We start from the raw sequence: 14340 nt of genomic DNA on the forward strand, positions 1-14340 counted from the left end.
GGATCCCACCCAAGGTAATTCCCAAGAATCAGTATCAGATTTATTATCACTGACAGAGTCATATTTATACAGCACGGAAACAGGCCCTTTGGCCCAACTGGTCTATGCCAACCAAGGTGTCCCATCCAAGCTAGTCCCATTTGCCAGTGTTTGGTCCATAACCTTCTAAACCTTTCCAATCCATGGACCTGTCCAAGTGTCTTTTTAAAAGATGTTATTGCACCTGCCTCGACCACTTCCTCTCGCAGCTCGTTCCATTGACGGACCACCCTTTCTGTAAAAAAAAAGTTGCCCCTCAGGCTCCTATTAAATCCTTCCCCCTCCACCTTAAACCTATGCCCTCTAGTTCTCGATTCCCCAACCTTGGGAAAAAGTGTGTGCATTCACCCATCTATGCCCCTCATAATTTTATACACCTCTTAGTCTCCTACGCATAAAGTCCGAGCCTGTTCAACCTCTCCCTATAACTCAGTCCCTCAGGTTCTGGCAACATCCTTATGAATCTTTTCTGCATGTGAAATTTGTTGTTTTGCAGTGCAAAGACACAAAATTGCTATAAATCACTAAATAAATAGATGGTACAAAAGAGCATATAATGTGAAGAAACCCAATCCAAAAGTCCCACCTTGGCAACTGGGGGATGTAGAGTCACAGTGCTTGTTTCCTGTGGTGTACAGCTCTTCAGCCCCACTCACTCTGGAGAGGTGCTGTTAACCTTCATTCCTGAAACACTGGAATATATGCAGGAAAGGCAGGATAGGGAGTCAGGCCATAGGGATTGAGGACTCCCCTACCCTGGGAAAAAGACTGACCTTTCACTTTATCTATGCTATGAGGTCACCCCTAAACATCCTTTGCTCCAGGGAAAACAGTCCCGGCCTATCCGGTCTCTCCTTATAACTCAAGCCCTCCAGTCCCGGTAACATCCTTGTGAATCTTTCCTGCACCCTTCCTATATTAATCACATCCTTCCTCTAGCTGGGCAACCAGAACTGCACACAGTTCTCCGAGTGTTGTCTCACCAATGTCTTGTACAGCTATAACATGATATCCCAACTATTGTACTCACCATCTAGGACATGCCCTCTTCTCGTTACTACCATCGGGGAGGAGGTACAGGAGCCTGAAGACCCACACTCAACTATTCAGGAACAGCTTCTTCCCCTCCGCCATCAGATTTCTGAATGGTCCATGAACACTACCTCGTTATTTGATTTTTTTTTGCACTATTTATAGTAATTTATTGTCCCTGCACTGTACTGCTGCCGCAAAACAACAAATTGCACATGATAAGACTGAAAATAAATCTGATTCTGGTTACTCAGTGCCCTGACCAACGTGTCAAATACTTTCTTTACCACCCCATCAAACTCTCTTGCCACTTTCAGGGAACTTTGTACTTGTACCCCTGAGTCTCTCTGTTCTGCAACACTCCCCAGGGCCCTGCCATTAATTCTGTAAGTCCTGCCCTGGTTTAACTTCCCAAAATTCATCACTTCACATTTTTCTGAGTTGATCAGGATCGTGTGGTAACCTTGGACAACGTCCTTCACCGTCCACCATGCCACCAAGTTTGATGTCATCCGCAAACTCGCTAATCACACCACTTACATTCTCTGCCAAATTGTGTGACAAATAACCGCATCAATCTCTGTGGTAAACATCTGCTAATCTCTTAAAGTAACAAAACATATAATTAGGGGAAGCTAGCAGAGCCACACCTTCACGGCTCCAGGGACCCGGATTCAATCCGAACCTCCGGTGCTGTCTGTGTGGAGTTTGCACGTTCTCCCTGTGACCTTGTGGGTTTCCCCCGGGTGCTCCGGTTTCCTCCCACGTCCCAGGTTGGTGGGTTAATTGACTGCTGCAATTTGTCACTAGTGTGAACATAGAACATTACAGCACAGTACAGGCCCTTCAGCCCACGATGTTGTGCCGACATTTTATCCTGCTCTAAGATCTATCTAACCCTTCCCTCCCACATAGCCCTCCATTTCTCTATCATTCATGTGGCTATCTAAGAGTCTCTTAAATGTCCCTAATGTATCTGCCCCCACAACCTCTGCCGGCAGTGTGTTCCACGCACCCACCACTCTCTGTGTAAAAGACTTACCCCTGACATCCCCCTTATACCTTCCTCCAATCACCTTAAAATTATGTCCCCTCATGTTAGCCATTTTCGCCTTGGGAAAAAGTCTCTGACTGTCCACTCGATCTATGCCTCTTATCATCTTGTGCATCTCTATCAAGCTACCTCTCATCCTCCTTCTCTCCAAAGAGAAAAGCCCTAGCTCACTCAACCTATCCTCATAAGACATGCTCTCCAATCCAGGCAGCATCCTGGTAAATCTCCTCTGCACCCTCCTGTGCATAGATGAGGGGTAGAATCTGAGGGGGAATTGATGGGAATTTGGGGAGAATGGATTACAGCAGAAATTAGGGGGGAATGGAAATGTTCTGTAAGCTGGCACAGACTCCATGGGCTGAATGGCCTATTTTATAAGAAAATATGGAAATTAAATAAAGCAAGTTTTTCTGTTTAAGGTCTCAAAGCTTGCAGTATAACATTATGGACACATCGGCATATCATGGAAATGTTTGACGTGGAACCTTCTGCACTTTTGCAAGGTTGAATCCTGGAGTTTGTTGCAGAGGAGTTGTTCATTATAGAACATGTGACTGTCCATGCATCTCCTCTAGTGAGGGCACCGGTGTTGGTCATGGGACCTGATGTGTAACATTGTCAGTATCCTGGCATAGCCAGAGAAGGGGACGGTAGGAGAGGAGCAGTGGTGAGGATCGACACACGGGAATCTTCATCTGCGCTCAAGTCTCTTCAGCAGGTCCCTCCAGTGGAAGTGGTTGAGAACAAGGCAGATGGGACATAGAACATAGAACAGTACAGCACAGGAACAGGCCCTTCGGCCCACAATGTTGTGCCAAACGTGATGCCAAATTAAACTAAATCCCTTCCGCCTGCACAGAACCCATATCCCTCCAGTCTCCGCACATTCACGTGTCTAACAGCCTCTTAAACACCACTATCGTATCTGCCTCCACCACCTCCCCTGGCAGCCCGTTCCAGGCACCCACCGCTCTCTGTGTAAAAAACTTGCCCCGCACATCTCCTTTAAACTTTCCCTCTTTCACCTTATATGCACGTCCTCTAGTATTTGACATTTCCACCCTAGGAAGAAGATTCCGACTGTCTACCGTATCAATCTTCTCATAATTTTATAAACTTCTATCAGGTCTCCCCTCAGCCTCCGCTGCTCCAGAGAAAACAACCCAAGTTTGTCCAACCTTTCCTTATAGCTCATGCCTTCTAATCCAGGCAGCATCCTGGGTGAACCTCTTCTGCACCCTCTCCAAAGCCTCCACATCCTTCCTACCGTATCTGCCTCCACCACCACCCCAGGCAGCACATTCCAGGCACTCACCACTCTCTGTGTAAAAACAAAAGCCCCCGCACACCTCCTTTAAACTTCCCACCCACTCCCCTCCCCTCCCCTCCATCTTAAGTGCATGTCCTCTAGTATTTGAAACTCTTCGCAAATGCTCTCAAGACTGAGTCAAAGTCGAGTTTATTGTCAGATGCACAAGTCCATGTGTGCACAGGTGCATCAAAAACTTACTTGCAGCAGCATCACAGGCACATAGCATCAGATAAGCAGCATTCACAAGAAAAACATAAATTATGCACCATTTTCCAAGAAAGAACACACTTAGGACAAAAAAAAGTCCATTTTAGTGCAAGGTGATCAAAGTGGTCATAGTGTTGCTATACTGAGGGAGTGATTAAGGTTATGCAGGTTGGTTCAAGAATCAAATGGTTGAAGGGAAGTAGCTGTTCCTGAACCTGGTGGTGTGGGACTTCAGGCTTCTGTACCTCCTGCCTGATGGGAGCTGTGAGAAGATGGCATGGCCCAGATGGTGGGGATCTTTGATGATGGATGTTGCCTTCTTGAGGCAGCGCCTCCTGCAGATACTATTAAGACGGTCTGTTCGAGTCTTGCTCTGATCTGTTAGCTGCTCAGAACTTTATCCCAGGTTAAAACTAACTTGAAAGGGATTAAAGGTCAGAGATCACAGCATTGTTTTGCCAGAATAGATTTCTCCATTTCGTTTCTCTAAAGTGGATATTCTCCTCCCCCGCAGAACATTCTGCTGTGTACATCTCCGGGCTTTCCATTTCTTCTAATCTATTCATTTAACATTTACTATTATTACCCACCTTGGGGCTAAAGATTAGAATTATTATTTGTACAGTGCCCTTTTGACCTCGGTGATCTCGGTGTTCTTTTCCTTGCAAGAGGTAAGTAGGAAAATTAAACGGACCAGGCAGATCATTGAGGGTGAGACTATAGTCAGGCTTGATTGGATGAGGGAATCAGAAGTCCTGCTTTTTAGATATGTTTGCCTCTCACTTTTTAGCCTCTTCTGTCTCTCTCTTGTAGTCCGTCCTTAAACATCACTGCCTTTCTCCTCCTTAAAATCTATTCTGACTGGTTGCATCACCGCCTGGTATGGAGGCTCCAAATGCACAGGATCGCAAGAGGCTGCAGACGGCTGTAGACTCAGCCAGCTCCATCATGGGCACAACTCTCCCCACCACCAAGGACATCTTCAAGATGCGGTGCCTCAAGAAGGTGGCATCTGTCACCAAGGACCCTCACCATCCGAGACATGCCCTCTTCTCGTTACTACCATCAGGGAGGAGGTACAGGAGTCTGAAGACCCACACTCAATGATTCAGGAACAGCTTCTTCCCCTCCGCCATCAGATTTCTGAACGGTCCATGAACCCATGAACACCACCTCGTTATTCCTTTTTTTTTGCACAATTTATTTACTTCTGTGACTTATAGTAATTTTATGTCTTTGCACTGTACTGCTGCCACAGAACAACACGTTTCACGTCATATGCCAGTGATAATAAACCTGATTCTGATTCTGATTCTCTTTTGTGACCCTTGCAATTTACCGCTGTGTACTGTGACCTTAACGAGACATATTGAGATAATTGGAGCAACAGGAGAGGTTCAAGGGGTTAGGTGGCTTAATCCTGTTCCTTGGTCATGTCCTAATGATATAGTCTAAGCTATGTTATAAAACAGTCACTAATAAATTCAATCTGAAATTAAGGAGCTATATCTCTCCTCAGAGAATGTGGAGCTCGTTCCTACAGGGAGTTGAGGTGAGCCACAGATGCTGGAATAGAACATAAAACAGTACAGCACAGGAACAGGCCCTTCGGCCCACAATGTTGTCCAAACTAATAAGCTAACGACACTAATTCCTTCTGCCTGCACATGGTCCATATCCCTGTCAGGACAGGGTCCTGGCAGACAGAAAGGGCCAGCAATTGGTAGCCCATTCTGGCCTTGAATGGACAATGGGCTGAATGGTCTCCTCCCGTGCCAATGGGTTTGAGAGGTGTATAAACTCATGAGGGAGAGGGGAATGGGAGATTGGTGAAAGGGGGGAGGATTAGAGAGGGTGGGAGGAGACTCGTTTGGAGCTGAAATGGTGGAATGGTTGTTGTTGTGCAGTAAGGTCTATACAATGTATTCTGGAGATCAAAGCAATGTGGGAGGAGAGTTGTAATTGCTAATCCCCACATGGGGTAGAGATGTTGAGGCCAATGGAATCCATTTTTGGAAGCGGAGTTCAAGGTGGGTACGTTGTAGGTTTTTCCAGGACAAATCTTGATCCCTGTGATCTTTAGACCCTGAGGCCAGATTCCACCACAGAGCTGGGCTGCCAACAGTGCATTAACCATGAATTAGTTAATGAACCAACTGGAGGAAGGTTTATTGACATTGTTTCATTGCAATTCAAGGCCAGCTGATCGAAAATGGTCTCACAGTCCTGGAAATGCTGATAATGTTGGCCACGTGATAGGAATAGCCATGGGCCAAAGGCAACCTGGTCAAAGACAAGAGGCTAGGTCAGGGCAGGGACCTGGCGGACAGAAAGGGCCCATTCTGGCCTTGAATTGAGTCACAGAGTTATGTAGCATGGAATCAGGCCCTTCAGCCCAACTCGTCCATGCCAGCCAAGGTGTCTATGTGAGCTAGTCCCACTTGCCTGCATTTGGCCCATTTCCCTCTAAACATTTGCGATCCATGTACCTGTCCAAATGTCTTGTAAACATTGTAATTTTACCCGCCTCTACCACTTCCTCTGGCAGCTCGTTCCACACACCCACCACCTTCAATTTTCCCCTCAGGTTTCCTTTAAATCTTTCCCCTCTCACCTTAAACCTGCGCCCTCTGGTTTTAGACGCCCCTATCCTGGGAAAAAGATAAGACCATAAGACATAGGAGCAGAATTAGGCCGTTCAGCCCTTCAAGTCTGCTCCGCCATTTGATCATGGCTGATTTATGTAAGGTTTCTTTATTAGTCACCAGTACATCGAAACACAGAGTGAAATGCATCTTTTGCGTAGAGTGTTCTGGGGGCAGCCCGCAAGTGTCGCCACGCTTCCGGTGCCAACATAGCACGCCCGCAACTTCCTAACCCGTACGTCTTTGGAATGTGGGAGGAAACTGGAGCACCCGAAGGAAACCCACATAGACACGGGGAGAACGTACAAACTCCCTACAGACAGTGTCCAGAATTGAACCCAGGTCTCTGGCACTGTAGTAGCGTTACACTAACCGCTACACTACTGTACCCGCCCCATTTATTTTTCCCTCTGAACCCCATTCTCCTGCCTCTCCCCGTAACCTTTGACGCCCTTACTAATCAAGAAGCTATCAACCTCCGATTTAAATACACCCAATTACTTGGCCTCCACAGCCGCCTGTGGCAACGAATTCCACAGATTCACCACCTTCTGGCTAAAGAAATTCCTCCTCATTTCTGTTCTAAAGGGATGTCCCTTTATTCTGAGGCTGTGCCCTCTGGTCCTAGACTCTCCCACTACTGGAAACATCCTCTCCACGTCCACTCTATCCAGGCCTTTCAATATTCGGTAGGTCTCAATGAGATCCCCCCTCATCCTTCTAAACTCCAGTGAGTACAGGTCCAGAGACATCAAACATGCATGAACCCTTTCATTCCTGGGATCATTCTTGTAAACCTCCTCTGGACCCTCTCCAATGCCAGCACATCCTTCCTTAGATATGGGGCCCAAAACTGCTCACAGTACTCCAAATGTGGTCTGACCAACGCCTTATAAAGCCTCAGCATTACATCCTTGCTTTTATATTCTAGTCCTCTCAAAATGAATGCTAACATTGCATTTGCCTTCCTTACTACCGACTCAACCTGCAAGTTAACCTTTAGGGAATCCTACACTAGGACTCCCAAGTCCCTTTGCTCTTCCCATTTCTGAATTCGCTCCCCGTTTAGAAAATATTCTACGCCTTTATTCCTTCTGCCAAAGTGCATGGCCGTACACTTCCCTACGCTGTATTCCAACTGCCACTTCTTTGCCCATTCTCCCAACCTGTCCAAGCCCTTCTGCAGACTCCCTGCTTCCTCAGCACTACCTGCCCCTCCACCTATCTTTGAATCATCCGCAGACTTGGCCACAAAGCCCTCAATTCCATCATCCAGATCATTAACATATAACATGAAACGTAGTGGCCCCAACACCGACCCCTGCGGAACACCATTAGTCACCCACAGCCAACCACAAAAGGCCCCCTTTATTCCCACTCTTTGCCTTCTGACAGTTAGCAAATCTTTTACCCATGCTTGTACCTTTCTTGTAACACCATGGGCTCCGATCTTGTTTAACAGCTTCATGTGCAGCACCTTGTCAAAGGTCTTCTGAACATCCAAGTAAACAACGTCCACTGACTCTCCTTTGTCTATCCTGCCTGTTACTTCCTCAAAGAATTCCAACAGATTTATTAGGCAAGATCTCCCCTTAAGAAAACCATGCTGACTTTGGCCTATTTTATCATGTGCTTCCAAGTACCCCAAAACCTCATCCTTGATAATGGACTCTAACATCTTCCCAACCACTGAAGTCAGACTAACTGGGCTATAATTTCCTGCCTTTTGCCTCCCTCCCTTCTTAAAGAGTGGAGTGACATTTGTGATTTTCCATTCCTGACTCCAGTGATTCTTGAAAGATCACCACTAATGCCTCCACAATCTCTTCAGCTGCCTCTTTCAGAACCCTGGGGTGTAGTCCATCCGGTCCAGGTGACTTATCTGCTTTCAAACCTTTCAGTTTCCCAAGCACCTTCTCCTTAGTAATAGTGACTGCACTCATTCCTGCCCCCTGACTCTCTCGAATTTCTGGCATGTCGCTGGTGTTTTCCCACAGTGAAGACTGACACAAAATACTTATTCAGTTCGTCCATCATTTCTTTGTTCCCCATTACTGCCGCTCCAGCATAGTTTTCCAGCGGTCCGATGTCCATTCTTGCCTCTCTTTTACTCTTTATATATCTGAAAAAACTTTTGGTATCCTCTTTTATATCATTGGCTCGCTTACCTTCATATTTCATCTTTTCTCCCCTTATTGCTTTTTTATTCCCTTCTGTTGGTTTTTAAAAGCTTCCCAATCCTCCAGCTTCCCACTAATTTCTGCAATATTGTATAGCCCTCTCTTTTGCTTTATGCTGTCTTTGACTTCCCTTGTCAGCCACAGTTGCCTCGTCCTCCCTTTAGAAGCTTCTTCTTCTTTGGGATGAACTGATCCTGTGTTTTCCGAATTACTCCCACAAGCTCCTACCACTGCTGCTCTCCCGTCATCCCTGCTCGGGTCCCCTACCAATCAACTTTGGCCAGCTCCTCTCTCATGCCTCTGTAGTTATCAACTGTAATACTGATACATCCAAGTTTAGCTTCTCCCTCTCAATCTGCAGGGTGAATTCTATCATTGTGACCATCCACCTTATCGACGCCCTTCATAAGATTGTGACTATCCACCTTATCTACGCCCCTCATGACTTTATAAACCTCGGTAGGGTCACCCCTCAGCATCCTACACTCCAGAGAAAAAAGTCCTAACCTAGCCAGCCTCTCCTTATATGTCAAGCCCTCTAGTCCTGGTAACATCCTCGTGAATCGATTCTGCACCCTCTCCAGCTTAAAGACAAGCTTCCTATAGCTGGGCAACCAGAATTGCACACAGTACTTGAATTGGATTGGTCTCCGGGATAAAGGTCTAAGGTTGGATCAGGACCAGGACCAGTGAATATATTGGTGATTTGGATCAGGACCAGGGGTCAGGTTCATGATGTGGATCAGGACCAGTGAGTACGTTGGTGATCTGGATAAGGACCTGTACTGCGATCTTCAGCCAACTCTTGTCTTGGAATAGTTATTAGGATTTAGGGTTGGTGTAGGCTTGGAGTTGAGAATTGAAGCCTAGCTGTGATTAGTGATTGGTATCGAGGTCTGGGATCAGAAAATCGAAAGAGAATTCAGCAGAGTCAATGTGGTTTTATGAAAGAGAAATCATATTTTTCTTGGGATCCTTGAGGGTCCAACAAAGAGGGTCACTAAAGGGCAACCGGTAGATGTAGTGTATTGGGATTCCCAGAAGACATTTGATAATGTATCTGATAAATTGTTACCGTGCAAGATAAGAGTTTGTGGGATTGGGGGTAATATATCGGCATGATTAGGGGATTGGCTAAATAATAGAATACAGTGTGTTGGGATAAATTAGCCATTCTCAAACTGTCAATCGGTAGCTAGTGGGGCGCCACAGGGGTAGTGCGGAGTCTCCAACTATAGACAATCTATACTAAGGTAATTGGTAATTGGTTTATTATTGTAACATGTACTGAAGTACAGTGAAAAACTTTGCATGCCATCCATAGAGATCATTCCAAAACATCAGTGTATTGAGGTAGTACAAGGGAAAAGCAATAGCAGAACGCAGAATAAAGTGTTACAGTTACAGAGAAAGTGCAGTGCAGGCAGACAATAAGGTGCAAGGTCTTTATGAGGCCAAAATTTTGTTTTATCGTACAAGAGGTTGGATGAAGGGGCTGAGTATAGTGTGGCTAGATTTGCTTCAGATAGTTCTTGGGGTCCACGTCCATAGATCCCTCAAGGTTGCCACGCAGGTCGATAGAGTTGTTAAGAAGGCGCATGGTGTGTTGGCCTTCATTAGTCGGGGTATTGAGTTCAAGAGCCGCGAGGTGATGTTGCAGCTCTATAGAACTCTGGTCGGACCACACTTGGAGTATTGTGTTCATTTCTGGACGCCTCATTATAGGAAGGATGTGGAAGCTTTAGAGAGGGTGCAGAGGAGATTTACCAAGATGCTGCTTGGATTGGAGAGCATGTCTTTTGAGGATAGGTTGAGTGAGCTAGGGCTTTTCTCTTTGGAGTGAGGGAGGATGAGAGATGACTTGATTGAGGTGTACAAGATGATAAGAGGCATAGATCAAGTGGACATTCAGAGATTTTTTCCCAGGGAAAAAATGACTAACATGAGGGGACATAATTTTAAGGTGATTGGAGGAAGGTATAAGGGGGATGTCAGGGGTAAGTTTTTTACACAGACAGTGGTGGGTGCGTGGAATGCACTGCCGGCAGAGGTTGTGGAGGCAGATACATTAAGGACATTTAAGATACTCTTAGGTAGACACATGAATGATAGAAAAATGGAGGGCTATGTGGGAGGGAAGGGTTAGATAGATCTTAGAGCAGGATAAAATGTCGGCACAACATCGTGGGCCGAAGGGCCTGTACTGTGCTGTAATGTTCTATGTTCTACACAAAGGCAGCCGTGTCAGTGAGTTGTGAGGACACAAAGAGCTCCCAGAGGGATATGGATTGGTTGCATGAGGTTGGCAGATGGTGTATAGTGTGGGAAATGTGAGGTTATCCACTTTGAAAGGAAGAATGAAAAAGCAAATTATTACTTACACGGAGCGAGGCTACAAAAGTTGGAGTGCAAGGAAGTCGGAGGCTCCTTGCATGTGAGACACAAACCATTAGCCTGCAAGTGCAGCAGGTCATTAGGCCAGCCAGTGGGATGTTGGCTTTCATTGTCAGAGGGATGGAGTCTAAAACAGGGAAATCTTGCTGCAACTTTACAGGATGTGGTGAGGCTGCTCCTGTACCTTTGCTTATGGACCATATAAGGAAGGATGTGTTGGGTGCAGTGCAGAGAAAGCTCAGTAGGTTAATTCTTTGGATGAAGAGGTTGAGCAAATTTGGACATGACTCATTGGAGTCTAGATGAAGGAAAGGTAAACTGAAACCTGAAAGGTTCCGAGGAACCGACTGATCTGGAGACACAAGAGAGGCTGCAGATGCTGCAAATCTGGAGCAACACACACAGATGCTGTCTGGCCTACTGAGTATTCCAAGCATTTTCTGTTTTTATTGAACATTTGGAGGAGGGTCGGCAGAATGAATGCCGATAGGAAGTTTCCCCTGGTGGGGGTAGTTAGAACGGGGGGGCATTGTTTCAGGATAAGGGCGTCACTCAATTCAGACGGAGGAATTTCTTCTCTCAGATGGTCCTGAATCGGGAATTCTCTACCCAAGAGTCATTGCATATTATTAAAGCTGAGATTGACAGAAGGAGCTTGATTACAGGGAATCAAGGGTAGGAGGAGAGGGTGGGAGAGGATGGAACCCTCAGGCAATAAAGGTTCAAGGCTACACTCTGGAAAACATGGACCCCTCCATCGTTTACTTCAGGAAGGGGGGCAGTGCACAGGCTTCTGTTTACATCAACAGTGCTGAGGTCGAGAGGGTTGAGAGCTTTAAGTTCCTAGGAGTGAACATCACCAATAGCCCTGGTCCAACCATGATGATGCCACGGCCAAGAAAGCTCACCAGCGCTTCTACTTTCTCAGGAGGCTAAAGAAATTCAGCATGTCCTCTTTGACCCTCACCATTTTTTACAGATGCACCGTAGAAAGCATCCTATCCAGATGCATCACAGCTTGGTACGGCAACTGCTCTTCCCGAGACCTCAAGAAACCGTAGAGAGTTTTGGACACTGCTCAGCACATCACGGAAACCAGCCTCCCCTCCATGGACTCTGTCTACACTTCTCACTGCCTCGGTAAAGCAGCCAACGTAATCAAAGACCCCACCCACCCCGGACGTTCTCTCTTCTTCCCTATCCCATTGGATAGAAGATCCAAAAGCTCGAAAGCATGTACCACCGGGCTCAAGGACAGTTTCTATCCCAGTGTTATAAGACTGTTGAACAGACTTCTCGTACAATAGGATGAATTCTTGACCTCACAACCTACCTCGTCGTGGCCCTTCCACCTTATTGTCTGCCTGCACTGCACGTTCTCTATAACTGTAACACCTTATTCTGCATTCTGTTATTGTTTCCCCTTGTACTGCCTCAATGTACTGTTGTGATGAAATGATCTGTATGGATGGCATGCAAAACAAAGTTTTTCACTGTACCTCGGTACATGTGACAATAATAAACCAATTTTACCAATTAATTTACCCAGTGGGTCACCTACTGTCAAAGGTAGACATCAATGATGAAGTTCACCATTGCGTTCAATGTCCACCTGCTGGTCAACTGAGAGAAAGAGTGTTTGCAAGTCAAGATCCAAACCAGGTACAAGATTCATGATCTACTGAGCAGAAGTGATCCCTGCCCTCTATATGCTTCTTACACCTGAACTATCTACAACAAGCATCTCAAACCACTGGAAAGTGTATGGAAAATGGTTCTCAAAAACTACAGGGGGATATTGATCAGCTGAGTAAGTGGGCTGAGGAATGGCAAATGGAGTTTAGTTTGTATAAATGCAAGATATTGCCTTTTGGAAAGTCAAAACCAGGTAGGACTTTCACAGTGAACGGCAAGGTCCTGGGGAGTGGTGTAGAACAGAGTGACCTTGGAGTACAAGGACATGGTTCACTGAAAGTGGAGTCAAAGGTAGACAGGGTGGTGAAGGTGGCGTTTGGCACGCTGGCCTTCGTCGGTCAGGGCATTGAGTATAAAAGTTGGGAGGTCATGGTGTGGCTGTTCAGGACGCTGGTGAGGCCACACTCGGAGTATTGTGTTCAGTTTCGGTTGCTCTGCTATAGGAAAGATGTTATTGAACTGGAAAGAGTGCAGAGGAGATTTACAAGGACGCTGCCAGGTCTTGAGGGACTGAGTTATAGGGAGAGGATGGACAGGCTAGGACTTTATTCCTTAGAGTGTAGGAAATCATGAGGGACATTAATAGGGTGAATGCACTCAGTCTTTTTCCCAGGGTTGGGGAATCAAGAACTAGAGGGCACAGGTTTAAGGTAGGAGGGGAAAGATTTAATAGGAACTTGAGGGGCAACTTTTTTACAGGAAGGGTGGTATCTGTGTGGAATGAGCTGCCAGAGGAAGTGGTTGAAGCAGGTACAATAACAAGATTTAAAAGATACTTGGACAGGTACATAGATTGGAAAGGTTTAGAGGGATATGGGTCAAACACTGACAAACAGGACTAGCTTGGATGGGGCATCTTGGTCAGCATGGACCAGTTGGGCCGAAGGGCCTGTTTCCATGCTGCATGACGCTATGACTCTATGATCCCTGCCAGGTCAAGGCTCCCCTTCCTCGAGAGAAGCGAACCGCCCTGTACCAGAGGAGTGAAGCTGGGTGAGGGATCTGGAGCAAATTAGTTCTGATCCAGTAGAATGGCAGAACTGGCTTGAGGGGCTGAATGGCCTCGTCCTTCCGATTAAAGGAAAGTAAAGCTGAGGGGAAAGAATAGCAAGAGGGATCATAGATCATACAGCATGGAAACAGGCCCTTCAGCCCATGGAGGGGAGGGGCTTGGAAGGATATGGGCTGAGCACAGGAAATTGGGACTAGCTGGGTGGGCACTGTGGTCGGCATGGACTGGTTGGGCCGAAGGGCGTGTTTCCGTGCTGTATTGCTCTATGACTCTTTCTGGTGCCATGTTTCATTCTTCCTGCAATCTACAGGAACTGATGCCTGTAGCAATGGTGCTGATGTGGAGATTCAAATTGTAAGGTGTAAATGTCACCAACAATTTGTCCTGGTCCAGCCACATGGACGCTATGGCCAAGAAAGCTCACCAGTAACTCTACTTCCTCAGAAGACTAAGGAAATTCGGCATGTCACCGATGACTCTTACTAATTTTGATAGATGCACCATAGGATGCATCCTATCCAGATACATCACGGCTTGGTATGGCAACTAGTCTGCCCAAGATTGCAGGAAATATCAGAGAGTTATGAATGCATTTCACAAATACCAGCCTGCCCTCTGTGGACTTGCTGCCTCGGGAAAGCAGCCAATATAATCAGGGACCCCACCCACCCCAGTCATTCCCTCTTCTCTCCTCTCCCATTGAGTAGAAGATACAAAAACTTGTACCACCAGGATCAAGGACAGCTTCTATCCCTCTGTTATCCCACTCT

At 46.4% G+C, this 14340-nt stretch overlaps 1 protein-coding gene across 2 annotated transcripts in view; it reads left to right on the top strand.

The window, feature by feature from the left end:
- The window catches only part of LOC127574551 (transcription initiation factor TFIID subunit 4-like), a 118388-nt gene extending 106093 nt beyond the window's left edge, over window positions 1–12295 (top strand). For both annotated transcript variants that reach the window (XM_052023627.1, XM_052023629.1), the window contains one exon: window positions 11843–12295. In XM_052023627.1, the coding sequence (XP_051879587.1) occupies window positions 11843–12007 (165 nt within the window). In that variant the 3' untranslated portion in view covers window positions 12008–12295. The remainder of the gene's footprint in view (window positions 1–11842) is intronic.
- Window positions 12296–14340: the final 2045 nt, after the last annotated feature.

The sequence above is a fragment of the Pristis pectinata genome, chromosome 9 (assembly GCF_009764475.1).
Source record: "Pristis pectinata isolate sPriPec2 chromosome 9, sPriPec2.1.pri, whole genome shotgun sequence".
NCBI lineage: Eukaryota > Metazoa > Chordata > Chondrichthyes > Rhinopristiformes > Pristidae > Pristis > Pristis pectinata.